This window comes from Strix aluco, chromosome 6 (genome assembly GCF_031877795.1).
Source record: "Strix aluco isolate bStrAlu1 chromosome 6, bStrAlu1.hap1, whole genome shotgun sequence".
Taxonomy (NCBI): domain Eukaryota; kingdom Metazoa; phylum Chordata; class Aves; order Strigiformes; family Strigidae; genus Strix; species Strix aluco.
In genome coordinates, this window is record NC_133936.1 from 22,688,526 (window position 1) to 22,711,021 (window position 22,496).

General features: G+C 38.7%; 1 protein-coding gene across 1 annotated transcript in view; it reads right to left on the reverse strand.

Annotated features, from left to right (window-relative positions):
- The window catches only part of LRP2 (LDL receptor related protein 2), a 127,095-nt gene extending 121,945 nt beyond the window's left edge, over positions 1-5,150 (reverse strand). Inside the window, exon 1 of the mRNA XM_074829033.1 lies at positions 5,021-5,150. Within this exon, the coding sequence (XP_074685134.1) occupies positions 5,021-5,114 (94 nt within the window). The 5' untranslated portion in view covers positions 5,115-5,150. The remainder of the gene's footprint in view (positions 1-5,020) is intronic.
- Between the last annotated feature and the right edge of the window lie 17,346 nt (positions 5,151-22,496).

Genomic DNA, 22,496 nt, shown 5'->3' on the forward strand with positions numbered 1-22,496 from the left:
TGCCTGCTTACCTCTCAGTTAAAAATAAGATCATGCAGATTAAAAAAAAATCTCGACAGAAGAACCTCCAGGTTCAATGCTAAATAATGAGAAGTTAAAAAAAACCACCACTGGGCTTTGATCTGGCAGTAATCTCACAGTGCAAGAAGGCATACAGAGGGGGAAAGGCTCCAAACAGTGTGACTGATTTCATGTCAATCCAGGAAGCCCAAAAGGAAAAGAATTAAAAGGCTTTAATGAAATTGCATTCTACCTTTCCCCCAAATGAATCTTTGCTCATTTCCTGCAAAACACAGGGAAAGTAAATCTGGATTAAAGCAGGATTTCATTGCTCAAATTTCCAATCAGCTCAATATATGAAAGAAGGTTTTAGTTTGTCTTACAGGGAAATAGAAGCATCACATACATCACACATTTATCTTAGTTTAAATCTCCTTAGATGCTCTGTCTCTATTTGTCTTGACTCCTGTAGCTTAATTATTTACTGTAATTCTAGCATTTGGCATAGAACCTAAATCTAACCAGGTGTCATCCAATTACTGTTTTCAATTTTTAACTAAAATTCTGGGGGTTGTCCCATTCTTCACTTTAGCTGATTACTTTGCAAATTCCTGATATGCTTTGCTGAACACAATACAGAAAAAGAGTAAATTATTAAGAACATTCAAGAGATGTACTAAAAGAGGGCTACTCATTAAAATGAACCATCTAAAAAAAAAAAAAAAAAGCATGTCAGTGCACAGAAATACCTCTCATTAATTAAAATGTGAGATGATTATAAGTACTGGTAAGTAATTTTAAATTGTCAGCCCTCAGGAAATGAACTAGTTCAGAGCCAGGTAGATAGACACTCGGTGGCATTTTTGCTCTTGATTTTGTGTGAGTACATCTCCAAGAGAAACCAAGAAAATTATACTAGTGCAGGATTATGAACACTGTAGCTCATAGGTCATGCACAATACCTATTAAATTCTACATCAAGATTGCATTGGTATATTCATTTTCTTTGCCATCCTTTCTGCCTTCTCATTACTCCCAAATCCTCAGTCCCCAAGGAATGTCTCACTCAAGGTCTTCAAACACTAGGTCTTGGCAGGAGCATAATCTTACAGACAGGCTTCTCTGTAATTTAAACGTGCACAACGCTGTACAAAGGAGTATGAATACTGACTCTGGCCTGTCGCCTACAGCAATGTCACTGTACATCATCCTACAGACAGATTAAGTAGATTTGAGTGAAGGCAATGTCTAAAACCCACTGAATTATTAATTTGGAGATTGAACTATTACAATGGTTGATGGAAAAGCATGTTTCTCCATGCCATTCTGGAAATAGCTGCTGTAGCTCTTCTCTACTTGGTCTTATCGTGCCTATTCATTACTGGCCTCACTTCATGCAAATGTTCACTGTGATTTTTGAGATATGATCTCTCACCATATAGGTTCATTCTTAGAACAGCCTTCATTCTCAGACTAATAGAGACCTTACAAAGGCAACAAATTTTAGTCATATTGGCCAGGGATGCATTTAAACTGATGATTTATCCTTGCAGAGATTTAGCATGTAAATCAAATTTGATGCACTAACTTTTGTGTTACAGAAAAGTTTCTGCACAAATCATGTTTTGCCAAGATGCATAAATAAACAGCTTTCCTAAAAAAAAAAAATAATTAAAAGTCTTCTGATTTTGAGATCAACAACAGAAACCTTAAAAAAATGTCAGTAAACTATTAGTTATTGAAAAGAGGAGCAAAAAATAAATACTAGAAGACAATCTAGCTGTGATCTTCTGGCCTCTTAACTCAATATAGAATCCAAACATTAAAAAAAATTAGCATATATGTAGAGAGAAAGACCATTAATGGAGATGCTTGCACTTCCAGCTACATTTTCTAAAATTCAAAACTTTACACAAATATTATGATTATCAGCAACGAAAATACACAGCCTGGCTAAGCAATCACTGATCTCATAATTCACAGCAATATGTCATCTTTGATTCCATACATGAAGAGTGTTGAAGAAATAAAAAGATCCTCAAAAGTATCAATCAGAAAGATGCAGAAGGCAAACAGCAACTTAAACATTGTAAACTACACAATACAGTGAAATCCTGGCCTTTACATAGCAATTTGGTACTTTGCAAGAAATTGCAGCAAAGCCAGAATTTCAGTTTAAGAACACACAAGCCTGAAAAAAGATTATACTGGCATGGTTTTGTAACTTGCACTAATTTAACAGAACTGGTGACAAAAATCAATTCCAATATTTAATAAATAATTCATATTATTTTAATACATTTATTTTCTGGAAGATTTCCATAATCTCTGTTCAAAGTAGGTCATCAGGACCTAAGGGACACCAAAAATCAACAAAGGAAATTTAAGTGATCTGAAATATATAGGTTACAGAAATATTAACTATATTAGATTTGTGAAGAATGTTCTTAATACTTTGTATCTAGAAAGAAAACTTCTTTTTTATAAAGACAGCAGGTTTCTATGAATTTCTATGAATGATCTTATAAAGCAACTAAACTATCAGTCCCTCTGGTGCTGAACCATTAAGAACAGAAAAAAAAAATCAAACACTCTCAGGTACTAAATCCTCATCAAAAAAAGTACAGCAGGCCTTCCATGTTAGATAAGGTGAGCCCGATAACAGATACTACATGGAATATTGCATGAGTATGTAGATCTGGTATGCTTTGCAGTAACATTAAAGAACTCATTGTTCAAATGCGAAGTTGCCCTAGTGATCTCATTTGCCCTTTGCAAAACTGCTGAGAGTACAACATCCATCCAATGTGTCTAGTTTATGACATGAAGCATGAAGCACTTTGAGATTCCTCAAAACAATCATTAATGTTAGTCCCGTGATGCTCCTTCTTGACACTACCTTCACTTAGGTAGTTTTTTAGATTCCAGCTGCAATTTTTGCTGATAACAGTTACCCCGCAGGCAACAAGGCTTATAGAGTAAAGGTTGGAGATCCAGGCCCTGTACTACTGGCAGTTACAAGAGGCAGTATTTTTATTCCATTTTTAAGTGGCATGTTTAATTCCAGTAAATCCAGAATTAGATAATCAAGGAAGAATCACGATACTATCATTTGAGCAAGTGCTCAGGTGAAACTACTTTTAGAAACATTCAGTTTATACTGGGAACACTCAGGTATTGCTAACAAAAACCTTCTAAAACATCATGGAAGCATGTTTGAAAATACTGAGGATCAGGCAAAATAATATGATTTTCACCATTTTCCTTCTGAGCCTTGGAATTGCTTTCATGATCTCTTAATGTTTTTTTTGAAATGAGAGTCTCACATGATCTCAACGTTCAAGGAGCTGAAACTTAAGGATACCAAATATTTCACAATAATCACAGTGTGGCCAAGATTTCTAACCTGAGGTTTTACTAGTATTGGTTACCCGTTACTAAAACTATACTGTTTCATCTGCAGTTATTCTGCTCTGAAGGGGACACACACACAGAGGACACCATCAAAGTAAAAAACTTCTGTGCTTCCACTGCCTATGGGTGCTTGTTCAAAGCTTCCCTCTGCTTATTCTGCCATGTCATTTACTGGGCATGTCCTGAACAGTCAAAAGTGGCTGTAGAGCAGAGAAATAAACTTTTAGGCAGTTTCCATTCTATCCAATGTAAAATAATAGTGCATAGGATTAACTCTGCCCAGTGTGACCTCCTTGCCTAGAGGTTTTGCAGGTCTCCTGCTGCACATTAGCTATCTCCTATTTCCCTGCTCCTAAGTGGGAGCTGCTAGCAGCAGTTGCTGTATAATTACTTACTTGATTCGGTCTAAGGAGCTTAAACTAAGAGTTGAGCAAAGAAAGCAGATTAACAATTTGAACGCACACGTAATACACAGACACACACACAACCAGCATGACTGCCAGGTCAATACATGGGGCTGAGGAAATGCACTTCAGCCACTCTTGATCCAACAAGATAAGCTTCATTTTTACTGCAGGGCAATTAAACTGTGAGAAGAGGGGGAGACAGGAAGAGATGGGCTGCAGTCACAGGCTGGGGAGAGGACTGGAGACACGGCTACTCCATCCCTAGCAGCCAGATTAGTACCAGAGGAGCGGCACTCAGCCTGCGCTGCCCGTCACATGCTCTCACATGTCGCCTAGCAACAGCAAAGCCCAGAGAAAAAGTTCTCCCTCTCTCAACTTCAAATCTGCGTCTGAGACCGACTGAGGGGAGCTTATTGTGCGCCAGACTAAGCATCTGTTTCTTTCTTATAGCCTTCTGTAAAACGACTGCATATACCACACGTACGCAAGCCTGTCCACGCATAACCCACAGACAGAGGCACAACCTGTCTACGTGCAAGTGCCACAGCCTGTGCACTTCTCACCAAAAACAACTCTGGGTACAATTTTAGTGGTCACCAAACCTGCTCTTGGAATGCAGGTGAACTCTGCTCTGCAAAACCACCCACACTTCAGAAGCAAGAAGGGCACAAAGATCACAAGGAAAAAATGCAAAAACTCTGGGGTGATTGGTTTTTTTTACCTTATCCACAGCCAATTAGCAGTACTCTCTACACGATAAGCTGCCCACTTGCAGGTCTGTAAAACTCTGAGTTTAGACCATGGAGTTGCAAAGTCTGAACTGTCCCTCCAAATCTAGCAACATTTGTGTGTTGCTGTATTGTACAACCAGAAAAAAAGTTTGTACAAACCAGAAAAACAATCAGAAAAAACATCCTGGGATAATTTAAAACCAAGATGAAGTGAAGCAAAAGAGCCGGTGGTGGTTTGCAGTGTTTTCTAAGGCACTACCTCCTTTTCCACAACAGAAATCGACTCCATCAAATGCCTCCTGGAAAGAGCCAACTGTCTCCCCTAGCTATTAGAAAGAACTTGAATCGGCTCCCGTTAACCCTCTACTTTCAGGCACTTTGGTGTTTTTCTCATAGAAGTCCCCAGGACAGGGATGTGCTCCTTGCGGTGCAAGTCCCATTCCGGAGAGGCTGGAGCATAGCGCTTACCTTGGCAACTGCCCTGCATTATGCATGCAGTGAATAATATGAGCAGTTTGCAAGCAGTTGCTGCTCTTCCATCCATCCGATGGTGAGGTCCCATCTGGGCTGGGATGCTCCAGCTCCCTCGGAAGCTGGCTCCTCCACTCCGGGGTGCTGATCTGCACAGCAGCAGCACAAGGAGCCTGGTGTCTTTTTCTTATCCCGCTAGTTGCAGAAAAAAGGCGTGTTCGCCTGTTGAGACATCGCGTTTTCTATAAACTCCCACCCTCCAGACATTGCATAAAGCTCTTTATACCCGGCGGCCCCGGAACTAGCATGAGGGAATCAGGCACTGCTCCAGGCCCTGCAGCCACAGGCTGCCTCTGCCCCTCCTTCCACACTGGGCAGGGTAGGCAGGATGCTTCCCAGTGCCTGCACTTTGCAGAGTCCATTGGTGCTACCTTGCGTATTTTGAGTAGATCAGGGGAATTTCAGATTGCAAGAGAAATATGTCCTAGGTTTTAGTGTCCCAAAGGCACACTCCAAACACAAAAAGTATTTTTGACAACTCTGAAAAGTGTCACAACACCTACTTACCAATGCAGGGGATAAAGCTTAGAACTTTTTATTATTGTTATTCCTCACATAAACATTGTGAAAGAAAAACTGTAGGGATGAAACTTACTTCTGCACTTTCCCAGCAGATAGAATCAGTTTGGTAAAGTGCTTTGGCTATGAATGCTTAAGATACCAGCTGAAGGCACCTTACTCTGGTTCTAACTCTCAACAGTGTGTGCAGCACACATGAAATGTCTGCCTGTGTTTTACTGCTGCCATTTCAGGAATCAGATACCTACTAACAAGGGTAGAACAGTGCATAGTAGCACAGGGGAAAGATAAAGATACTGTAGTACTTCAGGCTGGAATGCACTCTTGGGAAAAGGGCAAACATTTTGGAGGCTTTGCTTGCAGGATCAGAAGCATCATGCATAAACGGTGTGAAGTTAAACCATTATTTTGTTTTATATTAGTAAGAAATAGTCTTCCATATAGAAAATTTAGTTATGCCAAGCTGTTCCTTCCTCTGTATGTGTGTATCCACACATATGCATGCAAACAATTACTACTGTGCATACGTACCATGGGAAAAAGATGGGTCTATTTGTCTTGCAAGATGATTTGTCAGATTCATTTTAATGACACGACCTTTGTAAATCCCTTTATAAATATTGTTTACGTTAGCTTCATGTCATGTTCATTATACTGCAATGGGTGTTTGCTGATGCTGCAAAACTTAAGCGATATCTCAAAGCATTAACTCTTCTTTTCGCCATGGACTGCAATTTCAGTTAAGGGGTAGAGGTGCCTGCATTATTCTTGCAAAAGTTGTGGAGGAATATATGGTAGTTTATTAGCAGACTGTGATTTTTCTCGAGATCCTGTAGGATGCTAACCCCCCTAAACATCTCCATAGAGCTTTTCTAGCTATCGAGATAGGAAAAAAAAAAAAAGGGGGGGGGGGGGGGAGAAGGGGGAGAAGATGTGGCGCGTAGGCTTTTGCAAGGTTGTGATTTATGCAGGTTCAGGGCTGTTTGGTGTAGTGGTACGACACAGCACCGGGGTCAAGCCACAAGAAACACTGGGGGCAGATCAGAATATTCAATTAGCTTCCTGGCACCTCTGAATCACAAAGAGAGGATAAGATCTCTCCATCACAAGATCCAGAGCTGCTGGGGGAAGGGGGGGACCTGCCCTCTTCAAATCTCTCTCCTCCCTCCCACCCTCTCTCCTTTCACTGTAGGAGAACAGTGCTTGAAACATTCCTTTCTGCACGGAAGGACTTTTCCTATTGTTGTTTTCTTTGTGTTTCAGTGTTGCCAACTTACTGGAATTCTTGTCGTAGTTTCACAGCAAGGCTCAGGCTGACCAAACGGAACCAGCTGCGTTTGTGTATGGGGCCACTGCTGCTTTAATCCCCCAACAACGCTGATGGGGAGGGAAGGAAGGGATCCTCAGAGGGGAGCAAGCAGATCCGCTCTGTACAGATGGGTGCCTGAAAAGCCAACACACAGATTGACCGTACTTAATTAGAAGGGGAATTGTTTAAAGCAGTTCACACCCCAGCAACACGCAGGCAGGGCAAACAGTGCTGGGAAGCTGCAACCCCAGATTGAGAGCTATGTGAACTCTTCTGTCACGGCATTTTTGAGGTGACCTGGATATAAGCTTTGGGAGGCACCTACCTATGCTTCACTCCCACACAGCTGGCAGCCAGAAGGTGTGCTCCTGACCCGTTCACCATTACTATTTCTATACATCTATAGTTCCCACAGAGTGGTGAGCAAGAGGGTTTCTCAAACAGGAATGGTGGGGACGCTGCTGATAGCGAGGGGAAGCCCTGTGCTGAGACAGTGGGTCAAGCCCTCCCTACCCATTATTCTTTGCACTCGGAAGACAAAATTTGCATTCAGAGACAAATTAACTGATCAGCCTGGATGCTTCACTGCTGAAGAATGATAGTCACTAAGGAGCCAGCACAGGACAATGCTGTTCTCTATTTAGTTAATCTAAAATTTTCTCCTCTCACTTTACCATCATCCAACCAAAGGGACCCTTGTCCTGCTGGACACCATCAAATGGGACTTCAGCAAGACTAGAGCTGCAAGATCAGATTTTAAACACCTCAAGGCTTTCCCATAACTACATTCAAAATCACCCACACCAGTGTAACACACCTCTCTCTCTCAGCTTCCTGTTGACTAAAATTTCAGCTGATTGTTTTCTGACTGAACCAGATTTAAGGACTTTTAATTGATTATTTCAGGTTTAAGAAGATGCAGATGACTCTGTTTGAAGGTTAGAGGGAGAAAACATGGGCAATGTAGTTGTTCACTAAACTCTGCTTTTAATTCAAAATACGGTTTGGGATGTGTTTGCTTGCCTGGTTTTTGCTGTAAGCAAACAACCAGAAAAGCTGTTAAAGGTGTAATTTAGAATGAACAACCACATTGCTTACACATTAAAGATGCATGCTAAGCACAGAAGTTAAAAATTAAAAGGCTTGATTTTTGACCAGGGTTCAGTTCTAATTTAGTGTCCAAACTCATCCAATTCTTAACAGACAGACAGAAACACCAGGGTTGATGTATGACTAGATAAAGATACAAAGTTGATGGCTAATTTAAAAACAAAAAAACAAAAAAAAACCAAAAAACCAAAAAACCAAACACATTTACTAAAAGAAACAGTGGGTCAGATCTGCACCTGTAAATTTGTCTTTTCTGAACTTCTCAGGGCTAGGACCATTTACAGAGGCTGAGGATCTGCCCAGTGCATTATCCAACAAAGTTGTAATTGCCACTGGCATTTGGTAATCTTGTGGTCAGTCTGTCCTTGGATGAACCCCAGTTTTTCCGCATAGAAAACATTTTACATTACAAGCTGCGTTTCCAATTTCACATTTAAGTTTCATCATTAAATCCTATGCCTTTATCATGACAAGGTTTATTGTATTTTTTGTTTAATCATACTAAAGCAAGGCTACCTGTAGCCATGCTCATTTTTTAAGAGAACACTGGTAATGACAAGTCATACATATCTAACCCAAAAACTCTCTCTGTCTAAATAATAATATATACCCAACAGCAGCAGTTAATTCTTCAGATTTCATCTATCTTTGCTGTTCTACAATTTAAAGTGTCCCATTCTGTAACTTAACCTCTGTTTTACAGCAAGCAACAATATTTGCGTGTGTTACAGGCTTCTTTTCTTAACAGGCTATTAATGGCAGGAGGGTCCCTTTAGAGGTAATACTCTTGAGGCATTTCCTTCACCTCAGGCCCAAATCAGTTTGCATCAAAGCCATCAGATATCAGGGAGAGCATACTTAGTTGTTTTCATGGGGGTCCACAGTAGCAATGTGAATTTAGACTTCACCACTTAATCCTTACAAGTACATGTAGTGTGTGCAGGAGTTTCCACAAATAGGAAGGTCATGTTTTAGGGAACTGAGCTGCATCTTGTACAGAGAACTGGCATTGATTTCAACTCTACAACATATGGAAGAGAAAAGCAGAAAACAGCTCCAAGTTCACCAAAGTCACATCACATTTCACAGTACCTAAAACAATGGCAGTTATTTGCCAGGGAGGTATTTTTTTCCAAGGATTTAAAGAACAAAACCCACCTAATCTCAAACTAAGAAAAATAGGGCCTTAGTTGATATGGTTCCCAAACATCTAATGCATATTCATAACTGGAGCACAGATTTCCAGAAGACTGGATCAAAGGTGGATCCCCACATGAATGTGAGAAACATTAAACTGAGGAGATGTAAATCAGGCCAGAACAGAAATTGCAGAGTCAGGATTGCACATGCAGCTGGCACGTGGTGAGAAGTTTCCTCAAGGTCTCCTGGTTAGTGACACATTACAACTTCTCTCTTTCAACCTGGAATTTTATCATTGTGCCCTGGATCAAGAAGTAGTGCATGGGAACAGCACACTTTTTGGTAACTGTCACTGAACAAGTGAGACTAACAGAGAAACAGTGACTAAGTGAGCTTCCAAACACCCCGTGTATTTCACCAGCAGAACTGGGCCTGTGATGGGAGTTTAACAATAACAGTATAGAGATGAGAGAGTTTATTTACCTGGAATGCAGAAGGAAGCAGAGAAAGACTAAACAGCTTCCAGTTGTCCCCTCCACCCTTTGGTCAGCACTGTCTGGTTCAGCCTGCAAGTCCCTGTGCCCTGTCCTGGAGTCACAGTCACAAAGGAAGGTCAAGTATGCTTTATCCCAGTTATATCTCTAGTTACCAAAGTTCTTGGTACTTGCCTTACTGCAAGAAGATTTCTTTGGCACTTTCTCTGTCCCTGAGGAACAGAGGTCCTCATTTTTGCTCCAGTTCACTGGCCCTTCAGTGCCTGCTCTGCCCTGCAAGAAAGCAACATATGGAATTTGTACTTGAAAAGGAATAGGAGGTAAAGAGGCATTTCCAAATTACTTATGTTCTAAAAACTTTTGAGGGTACTAACAAGGGAAATAGGATAGGTTGGAATAACTCTGAACACCCTTTACAAGGGCAGATTGAGCTATGCTGAAAAAAAGCAAGACTGGAGTCCTTGTCTTCCTGACGTTTTTCCAGCCACACTTCACTCTACCAACCAAGCCTGGGCAAAATTGCAACACCACAATGCACATCCCAAGAGTGCTCATAGGGTAGAAAATAGTTACTCTGTGAATATCTATCCTGGGTTTCACTGCAGTCGCGTATAAAACAAAAACAATAGAATCATCAGCATTTTCCACATTTATTTAGGTATTCTGAATAATAATATTATCTTTTAATGTTATGCATCTCAACACAGTATTCAGCGAGACACAGAGAGAAACACACAGCATGTCTTTCAAAATAAGAGCCAATGTATCTTCACATCTGAAGCCAGTAACTCAGAAACAGCTTAAATACACAAGGACCTGCTGTTTTTCATAGCATGCCCACTCATTCAGTATACTAGCAGACTGCTTTTGGGTGATCAATGAGGATAAAATAGTGAAGGAAAGCCCCTGTCTCGTATATTGCAGAAATGTAATAGTAAATGAAACAAGAAAGAAGGAAAGACAGTTTACTACACTAGGGAACACTACTCTAGCTCTGCCTATGCCATAGCCTTTTTTTTTTTATATAATAGGAATTCACTTAAAACTTCTGAAGCATTCATTATTTTCTGATTTAAGTCACCTGGGCTTATTTAGCAAAACATGAAGCATTCATTGCCATAACCGAAGTTGATGAGAGTTGTGCTTTAAAGGTGTAATACCAAGAACTCTGAAACTCTAAGCCCTTCAGGTCTTAATTAAGGTACCAAAAAAAACCCACCCAAAACCAAAGCATATTTTAACCACCGATTCTGTGCATCAATTCCCTATGCATAAAACTAGATTAATCTCTCAGGCACTTTGCAGGTGAGAACTAGAAAAAAATCTGAGAGGAAATTAGTAAAATGCTTCTCAGTGAAAAAAATATAAAAGGCAGTGGGAGAACATAGTATACCATCTATCTCAGCTACTGTTACAACTAAATACAGATGTGTGTTATGAGAGATAACACTGAGTGAACCTAGTATGAGACAAGATTACTCTTCTTTTATATATCATTCAAGCTACAATGTTCTACAAATTTCTTTTGCTCTCACTTCCCACCGAGTTAGTTTTAAAACTTAATTATCGAATAGGCAACAGTATCTACCATGTATCCTATGTTAAATTATCTATTTTCACTGGTACACTTCCCTATTAATAATAGATTTGAGGTCTGTTCAGGATAAACACATTTGTAAGTGGAACTCTCACATACACTAAGAACTCATTCCTCCAACAGTCAGGATGAAATCCTTGAGATCTCACAAAAGCAGTCCATCAAAAACACCTGAGAAAAGATAAATAATAAGCTTCAGATCAGTAGTATTAATGAGAATTTCAAGCCAAAGCCAGGGTAATAACAGTAAGCAAATGAGAACATGGTTTATCAGTATAATGGTTGCAGGTGACAGATTCTCATAGTTTTGATATTTATTTCAGAGTGTCAGAGATCAACCTCTGCCTACTTAATAGAAAAGCTGAAAATATGGTCTTACTACATGAATTTTGTGAACAAGCCTTTGTGCTTATTGAAAAAGAGGACTAGACAGCAATAGGCCTATGAAACACAGTCTGAGAAAAAAGTTACTCTGTGTATGACCAAAATCTAGCTACCCTGCAACACCCTGTGCATGCCATTGATTTATATACCGAGATATTTATAGTATAAATATATTTTGTAATATTAAATTAAATGGAAAAATATGAAGAAAACAATACCTCAAGATAAGCCACATTTTAGCAATTCTTAACTGATTACTAAGGAGCAATACCCAAAATACTTGCTTTGAAAATAGTACCTGATTCAGCCAACCTGCAAAACTACTTTGACAAGAAGAGACCAAACTCATGAATGCAGGAGGTCAAAAGGATTACAATAATTGAAAAAAAACCCAACCTCTCCTCCTTGGGGGACTTGTTCACAGGAATGAGATATAGGACAGTTCAGTGAGCACAGACTTTGGTAAGCAGGGTAACTGCCTTGAGAAGTCCACCCTTCCCCCTTTATCCATCTTCACTCGGAGCTGCAGCACTGCAATTCACCCTCCTTTTTGTCCCCTCAGTTGTGCAGGTCCTCAAAAGAGCGCTGACCACCATGCCTGCCTCACAGCACAGTCCCACAAGCGCAGGATAGAGCTGCAAATGGCAGTAGGGAGCTCAACACCCTTAAACTGACTTTACCGCTCATGCCAACATCTCATCAGATTGCGCTTTACAACCCAGGAGGAACAGGCTAACACGCCTGGAGATGCTAGATCCACCTGAGCTACCATCAGGAGAGCACAGAATGTTATTTTTATAGCCACTTCACAGAATAGAGAATTGTGAGGTGAAAGTTTGCCATCAAAAAACAGCTTAATGGTACGTTTTGTATTTTGCAAGATATCTAACTGAATCTCTCCTTCCTCTCAGCATTTATTCTTGCATACAGAAGTTATTATTGTATAATCCAGTTCCAAAATTTAAGAATTTTCCTGATACTTCTAAAGACCTCAGCACAGTAAAGGGTACCTCCTGCTGTTTTACTGTTTTGAATACAGAGTGATCAACATTATTCAGGATGAGATCTTAAATTAAAACCAACAGGAAAGTTACTTTTCTGGTGCTTATCTTAAGAAATTTCAGATACGTAACACTTGAGTTTCTAGTGTAGCTGCACTGCACCATAAGCTGAAGGGTATATTCAACAAACTGGAACACATTCTTTACTCATTTTGCCTAAATTTCCACTGGAACAGTAGTTTGTGAGTCTGAAAAAAATGTACGAGAACAAAGTTATGCAACATATCCATCGTAATTACTGATGTCTTAGAAGGCTTTGTGGGGGGTGTTCATTGCTTTTTTTCCTCTTTAAGATAAACAACTGTGCTTAAGTGTCATTGTAAGTCAGAGCCACAAGCTATTATAAGTAAATAGGAGGTTACATACCACATTCCCCTAGATATTAAAACTCCTTTTGTTCCTTAAGAATGACTGTTTAATGTTTAACCTTTCCAGAAAAACTGGAGCTATGTCACATTGTGTCAGACACTTTAAGAGATACTAATGAAAATGCCCTAGGTCCCCATAATCCTCTGTGGCTGATTAAGTACAGTAAAAGAAGTTGTTTCATTAATTTGAAGGCCATGAGCTTGAACACTCATATTGACCTGAAAGTGATGTTTTATTCATATTGTAGTCAAAACTCCAGAAATAATTAAGAGGACAAGCCTCAAACCTTAGACCTTTGAATTATGAAGCCAGATACCCAGTTAACTATTGCACAATGGAAAAAGGGGAGTGGGGACTCAGCAGTCCTGATATTGCCATCTACCTGTAAAAAGCTGACGGGTGATCAAGCACATACCATAAGTATGTCTTCAATTCCTAAAACGTTCAGATGATTTCCACAGGTCACAGTTAAAAAACTTTCTTCTGTATTAAAAAAAAAAAAAAAATAGACATTAGGTTAAATTCTGGCTCCATTAAACTAACAAGGGAAAACTCCAAAGTTCAGTAGTTTCAGCTAAGACTCATCAGCAGTCAGTGACCAGCTCCCCATAGCCATTATTCAGAAGAAACACAAGATGCCTGGATCTACTGCAGGAAGGAAAGAGGGTATTTTTCAAGAAAGATGACAAAAACCCATATCTGACTTTAGAAACTAGATATCTAGTTGTTCTAGATATGAGCAGGAACTCATAGTAATCAGCAGCCAGTTCTTCCAGTCAACCTTTCAGACAATCAGTCCCCTGAATTTTTATTAGCTGTTGTTTGAGTAGTCTTCAAGGCTTGTTACCTTTCAAGCATAATAAAGTGATTCAACCTGAAGAGCGAAGGCACATATATATGAATGGTGAAGTTCTCATTTAAAAAGCTGTCATCATCTAACAGGCAGATGATGGTATTAAGAAATGTTGAAGTAAAGACTAATGAATAGAAACTCTGCTGATCCATGTTTAGCTTTTCCAGCAGAAATAGATGTCTCTCTCCTTACATTCAGCAATCAAAGAAACGTAGTGAAAATTCAAGACAAACATTTACGTCCTCAGTAATCAACACAGGCATCCTACACCATCCTTGTAATATGATTTAGTCATATCTGTTCCTTTATGCACCTCATTGCCCATAATCACTGTTGATTCCACCTTGCTTGGGCTTTGATAAGTCTCATGAATGTAGTAATACATTAGCTTTAGATGAGTTTTTTCATGTTTTAAATCAATCCAGATAAGAAGTTTCATGTATTTTGAATGTGTTCTGTAAGTTTTATTGAAGTTCACTTATGTTTTACTATCATCCAACTTTTCCAAATGTCATCAGACTACAACTGTTTCAAATACTGAAGCACTGACTACAATCAGCAGAGATTCAAATTATATATAATGATATTGCCAGCACTCTTCCATGTCTGCACCAAGGTCTTTTTGATGAAACAGAGCATTAAAGCCAAATCCTGCTCTTAGAGCTACAGCACCAAGAACAATTTACTGTTCTCTTAATGGACATCATGCTCCTCCCTTTGTTCGTTTCTGTTGCTATACCCTCGCTTATCCCAGTATGGATCACATACTCTTCTAAATTGTCATTTACTTTTCCTTACTTCCCAATATATTCTTGTCTTCCTAATACCTCCTTGCAGGCATTGATCTGCCTCTTTAAAGATTAAGTTACAAGAGACAGCAAACAGGGTTGCAAACAAAAAGAATGTAATCAATATGTGCAGTAGTTCTTACTACTCTTCATATAGCACAACACAATTACTTCTTCTGCAAACTGACATATTGATCAAGTTGCAGTTCAAGATATAAGGTCAGATTCACAACTATGAAGGGGCTGGTTTGAACTAACTTACGAGTATAAATACTTCATACAAACTGAATATGGTTTAGGGTCACATGAGCAGATCCTACTTCAGACCACAATTAAAGTGCATACCAGGAAGAGATGAAGGTACAACAGTATTGCCTCTATATTTCCCTAGTTCCCAGTGATCTCTGGACAACTATGTAGGAGATAGAGCAGTCTGTCGACTACTTACTATGCCCGTGATGTTTAAATCCCCATAAACCAGGATTAGGAAAGGACAAAAGGTACTTTAAAGCCACCTGTCATCATCTCACACTCATCCAGAGTTAAACACAGTGAAAGACTAAGGATTTGTGGGCAGTTTTCCATTTTAGTTTGACCTTTAGGTTTTAACAGTATAATAATCAGGTTAAATTAGAAGAACACTATTGAAAATACCATTCTCTCTGGGATTCAGTTAAGGGTTAAAATACAAGAATAAGGGATTTCCCATACTCTAGAATACCAAAGAGAACCATTATTATTTTTGAGATTAAAAAACGTGTCATAGCTGACCATTTTCCACAGGGACAAGATTGTACTCCATGCCCTCATTCACATGCTGCAGGAGATGCCTTTTTTTTCCCACAGCAAAAGGTAGTTTTCCATGGGTCACATTCCCAAAATCAGGCTAAAGAATCTATCATCCCTGCTCATGTTTCATTGTTTCTAAATATAGAGGACATAAGGATATTTCAAGTAATGCTTTTCATTAAAACTTCATATGTAGGAGCCTAATGATACTTTTACACAGCTCCATCCAATTAACTCTTCATCCTAATTGAACCTTTGGGTGCCACTATTAAATAAGCATGTAAAATTATTCTCATAAGTGTTCTATTACTAAAGCCTGGATAATAGCTGCACTGGACACCAGTACCTTTTTAAGTAGTTTAGATATTAATATATACTTTGATTTTTATGTATGGACACGCACAGATTCTAAATACAAAATTTAAATGCTACCTCCTGCTCTGGAAAACACAGTAATATATTAACTGATGCTTGCAACCTGCTTACACAGATTTCTGATAAAACCATTCTGCTATTCATAGCAACTGCTAGCTAGCTAAGTTCTATCTATTGCTTTCAAAATTTCAAAAGCCAGTACTACATTTTAAAGAATTATTAGCAGTGCCTAAAAACCAGATAAGCATTTGTAGGAAAAGAAAATCCAGTCCACACACTAAGATTTAATTCTGGTATCAAATCACTACTAGAAAACTAGCCTCCAGTATACAAGATACTGGGATGATTTACAGGAGCTATGGGAGTCAGAGACACTTTTTCCCTTCCCTCCTCTTTCTACCTTTCTTCCATGACATTCCCCCACCCAGCTGTTAGGCAGGGCACAATCATAAGCAGCTCTTACTATGTGCACTATGGCTACAGACAACCCAGGAACACAGCTATATTTCATGCAGTTTAACTGAAAATATCTTCACTGGGTTCGATCCATTTTGTATTTGTGAAGAACGAGAGTAGACAAATGTGATTTGTCTACTCTCAAAAGTTCAACTATACCAGAAAATTTTACAGAAAAGACATAGAACTAATTCAGTGTTATTTTAGATGATGTGAGGAGAGGACTAAGGAAGAAGAAAAAAATGTGGACACATCTTACAGTGTCTCTACCACATACCATTCTCTCAGATGTGCTCAGTCTGAACATGCTGTATAACCACAGAGACTCTCATGTCAGATTCCCAAACAGAAGTTTTGCCCTTGATTTAAACACCTACAGGAATATGGTATTTGTCATATATTCAATACATTGCTGGCACACATGCTTGCTGAAGCACAAAATCAGTTAACAGCAGGCTGTATTGAGCCTTCTGTACAAAACAGTTCAATATTTTTAGGGACTTCATCACACACTATTGCTCTTGTAGCATTGCTCAGTTTAAAATCCAGTCACAGAAGGGAGAGGCCAAAAATAAATGCAAATCACTATAAACAATTTGAGTACACTAAATATTGGCTTGCTCATTTTACCCTACAAGAGAATAAAATATTCCCATTTAGTTTTAATGTCATTTTGATCTTTACGTCTGCATTTCCCTACCTGCCAAACAAAACTACTGTCACTTTTTTCCTTAAGATAAAAAAAAAAATAAAACAACGTTGGTGAGAAGGATCAGAGGTAAAGTTTTGTGGGCAATAGTAGCATTTACATTTTCAGACTACTTTGCAACTAAGTTTGTTGAATTTAGTTTTAGTTTATTTAATCTGGCAAAATCCACTCAGATTTGGATTTGCAGTTCTTTTAGTATTTGGTTTACACAATTTTCCACAGGGAATAAGTGAGAAAAATGAGTCAACAGAATCTATCAATTCAATTGCAACATCAAAAAAGAGCTGTTTCATGTGCAAATTTGCAGAAATGAGCCCTATTTTCCCTGAATTTGAATCTGTGTTGTGACATGCTAGAAGCTGACTCAAATTCTGCAGCTAGAGTCCACTCCTTTTCTCAGCAGATTTCTTCAGGTGAAAAAGTGGGAGATGGTTGGAAGGAAGCCTGGTTCTTTTAATCTTATCTAAGCACTCCTGAAAAGAGTTACAGCTGAAGATAAGGGATGTTGAGTCACATGCCTTTTCTGCCTTAGAGTTCTTATCACATATGGGGAATGATCCCATTTCTACAACACCAATTTTAAGCTACTGCAATTCCAGCATCTTTACAAGAGATGTTCCTGATATGCACAAATATGAAGAGAATCAGACATAGTCATAACATTTAACTGTGACAATAAAATTAGGGCTACCATCTACTGCCACTGCAATGCCAAGTAAAAAAAAAAAAAAAAAAGCCATGCTTGGCCTTTGAAGTGATCTTTACTTCAGCTGCCCCTGGCTAAAAGGGTTTAAGGGGAGGAGGAGAAATTTTTCCTGATCTCTGAGGTGACATTTAACAGACCTGGGAAACAGACATGGACTGAGAGGGTCTACTCAGGAAGGCCTGTGGCATGAATGACTTCTAAAAGCAAATAAAATAGTAATGCACTCAGTCCACTTAACGTCTCATTCTTTGACAAAGGACTTCTTCCTTCTTATCTTCCTCTTGATAGTAACCAACAGGACCAAGATGGCCTGACACAGTGAAGACTGCAGGAAAGAAACACACAATACTCAAAGAATCTTACATCAAAACCCTTGTAAACTCTGCAAGTTCCTCCTGCTTGCATTTGGCAGAGTAACTGTCTTAACTATGCTACAGCATGCTTCGTAATATACAGTGATCAGAACCAGAAGCAACTACTTCTCGTTCAGGCAACTTCAATTTTTTTTATTATTTTCAAATCTTTCCACTAGAACTTCATATAATTAGAGTGGGGTAAGAAGTTCTACTCCAGATCAGAGTTCTCAAGAGGTTCTCAAGCCAAGAAGGCATGAAGGTCTAAGATCCACTGCTTTGCACCACACTACAAGCACCAAGCACCGCAGGTGTAAGTGGTTGCTGCTTTGTCTAGGTCAGGCTTCATGAGCATGCAGAGGAAAAAAAAAAAAAATGTACCACTGTTTCCTTCAACTCAACCCTACTGTATCACCCATCTTCTTCCAATTCCAAGTTACAGCTTAGAAGCATCATCCCAGAACTCAGCAACCTCTGCAGGCATGTGGTAGTTGTCATTATATAATTCATGGCAGTGAGTTTTGAACCATATTTTGGGCAGTTCTGTCCCACAACGCCCCCAACATCTCTAATCTCTACAAGCCGTGAAGCAATTAAAGATACTCCACAAAAAAAAAAAAGTCATTAATCTGTAAGATATGTATCTGCAGCTGACATGTCCACATAAAAAATTGCCTTGTTAGAACATAAAAGACACAATGAAGATGCTTCAGGATCCTGCTCACAGAAAGTACTGCAACATCCTAATATTCAGCTAGCATGTATCTGAAGTTATCTTGGTTCAACATACAGTCTCAGAAATATAAGAAATCCAGTACTAAAAGATTTCTTAAACTTTAACTGTGAGGAACATTCCTTCCCAGTTATGTCAGCTTTGTCAGTACTACTGCCTCACTCCTGAAAAGCAGTTTAATCAGGAAAAAAACTTCCTGAAAACATAAGCAATAAATGCAAGTAATTAGAAGTGGAGGAAGGAGCAGACTGTTAGGTGACCTTTGGATCTCCAAAAAGACAGGAAAGATGATCTTGTAATTTGCTCATTTTGGAAAGCTTCTGAAATTAATTTTGCTTCACTAGTATTATATCTTTATACATTCCCTTGAACTTGATTATACTTTTCTGAAAGTCTTCATACTCTGAGATGATCCAAAACAGAATTAATTTTAACCATGAAAACATTACAAAATATTTTGAATCAGCATTTTCATTTCAGCTGAATCACTAATAGTCTGAGCCCCATTCACAAAGAGAGCTTGGCAAAACTCATTTACTACTATTTGATGTTCCCTAAGTAATTTTTTTATCTCCCTGTCTGTCAGGTGGAGATATGGACAACATAAGGAAAGGTAATATAGTCTTAGACATTTATTTTATATGCAATATCCAAAGCTCAATTAAAATACTTTTGGGAAGAGTGTGTAGAAATGCTATCTTTAAAAAAACCACTTTATTTTCTGCAGTGCAGAACAACTGAAGCTTTTCAAGTGGTTTTCAGAAGAGAAGGCTGAAGGTCTGTCACATGAGATTAACTCTGAAAAGGACTAAGTTCTTATATAAAGGAAAAGTGCATGCAAAGGGCAGTAATATACTAAGCAGGCTAGGTTAACTAACAAAGCCTGTATCTCAGTCATTCCAGCAGGCAGTGCTATTCACACAAAAGATCTTACCCAGCCCCACCTTTTTCTCTACTTCAAGGACACCTCTGGTAGCCCACACTCCATTACAGGCCAGTTCTTGCTCCGCAGTTATTTATGACAACATTCCACGGGTCAGGAAGGAGGAAAGATCAGCTATTCCCATCTACGTATTTCAGATCCATAGGTAAAGCGCAATGCCCAACCAGACCATTCAACAGAAAAACAAAACTATAAAACCACCACATTACATGTTTTGGTCTCTTTTTGAAGCAAAGTGGCTATAGTCATAGCACTGTTACTCCTACATGACAGATAATTTTCCTGAAGTTTTAAAAAAAAGAAGTACGTTAGTCGTAGTACTGATATTAATAGCCTTGCTCTATCAGTCATCTCAAAGCAAATCTCTGCAGTCAGCAATGCCCACAAAACGTTCATACTTGAGTCAAGACTGTCACCCAGTGGCTATATCTTTTAACCGATTATTTTTTTGTATGCCAACCTGATTTTTAAGAACAGATTCCACAGTGAGATTCTACTCCAGACCTTCAGCCTTCTCTTCTGAAAACCACTTGAAAAGCTTCAGTTGTTCTATAGCATGTATAATATAAAAATAAATCAGCTGAAAACTCACACTATATACAGACTTGTTTCCTAAAGGGCCTCTAACAAGTCAAGATGTTTTGTAGCACTATGCATATGTATTTCACAAGTTTAGAATACCACAGGCTTTAAAAAATTGTAGAGAATCTAGTCCCACCTCTCTAATCATTACAGTTAATAGATGATACCAGAAAGAGAGGAGAAAGATGTTATGATATTAAAGCATGGTGGTAGGTTAACTACTTCAGAAATGGACATCTATTTCCTATATTTCCACATAATCTTTTTACAAGGATTACAAACTGTAAGCATGGGATTAGATTCAATTATTAGTTATTAATAAGTGACTGATTTCACTTGATTCAGTATTAATATACAGGTTCTAGACACTGAACTTCAATCTAACACCAAAGGAAGTAATTTTTTGTGGAAGTAGAATACAGAACACAAGTAAAATGATCTCATACATGGAAAAAAATGAGTTTACTTTCTATATCTCTTGCTTCATTTATTTCAAAAGCATCAATACCATAACAGATAGATCTATTTTGACTGGGTGAGTATCATTAAATCTGAGAGACAGATAAGTCATGTACTTGTTTGTGAGATACTTCAGAATAAAAAGGCTTATTTTATTCCGTCACAGACACCAGCTGTTATGATTTTGTCCATGCGTGGTACCTTGGCAGGTGTAACTACATAGACTTAAGGTTTCAGCTCATCCAAAGATGGTATAGTGGAGTTTTGCCATACTAGCAACCAGTGCCACCTTTATCATACGCCCCATCTTTGCTAAACGCTTAGCAGCACAACCCTTCAATGTAGTCAACAAAATTTGGCAGAATGATGCCAATATCACTAGGCTATCATGCTAAGGTAGCACATATCAGGCTAACAGAATGAGGTTCTCCACTAAACGGTGGGAGAGTAGCATCAATCCAGCAAAATCATGTTTTATCTGGTAAAACACAACTTTGCTGGATAGGTGTTACTGTTTTACCAGCTAAAAATACCCCAGAATCATTTCTTTCAGCGGCCACTAGGTTTTCCATCATAATCAATGAACTTCAATACTCTTAAAAATCTGAGTCAAAAGTCTCTGAATTTTGAGTCTGATCTACAGTTAATCTTCCTCAAACAGTATATCCATTTCAAGAATAGTAATATCATCTTGAAATTATTTGTAATCCTATTTGGAGATGATGCAAATTAAATCCTCTCTCAAAATCATTTTAGATGGAATATGAATGCTGCACATGATGCCAATTATGAAATGTCAGTTGCTCAATCTGAAGCATTTCAGCTTCCCATTTGAATAGGAATAGGAGAAAGTAGCAAGGGCACAAACAAGCTACCAGGAGGATTTTCTTTATAGCACAAGGCACATCGTAGTATTCTGAGTCTATAGGATTAGGAAACATGACTTGCAGTGCAGAATTCAGAAGAGCTATTGTTGAAAAGATACCCAGTTCAGCAATAGCACAGGATAGTACTGTGGTAGCATCTATGATTTCAATTAATATCCACAAGCAGGTCAATCAGATCACCTGCTGAAACACAAACCACTCTGAAACAAGTCATTCAGAGTACCAGTAGTTTTTGTCAAAAATTTTTTCTACTGCTCCTTAAAAGGTGTAGAATAACACTTAGCATGCACATTTATAAAATACTAGCCGTCACAGAAGACTGGCGTCTACAATTTAGTGACCATACCATCTATATTTGGTGCAAAATGTTACATTCACTTTTGCTCTATGTAAACTGAGTTAGAAGCTTGCTACTAATACCAGTAAAGATCTTTTTTGTGTAGCAGCTATTCTTTCCTGCATTGGGCTCATGCCTGTAGCCAGCGGTGGCTGATAACGTACAGGAGAGATGATATGAGTCAGAAGTACATATACCTGGAAAAGTGCAAGGACACAAAACTATGAGCTCAGTAAAACAGAAGGTTTTCTCAAAGGTATTCCTTTTGTCTTCTCTGTTCTTGGAGTAATGTACACAGCTGAAAGCTTCTTACTGCTGTCCCACATTCATTCAGTGATTACATGTAAAGATAACGCAAATAATTTTGAACCCCTAGACCATTTTCATTCAGGAGCCAAATAACCTCATCTTCCATAACCACACAAGCCATCGATATTTTCAAGGCACCTTATAACTGCTC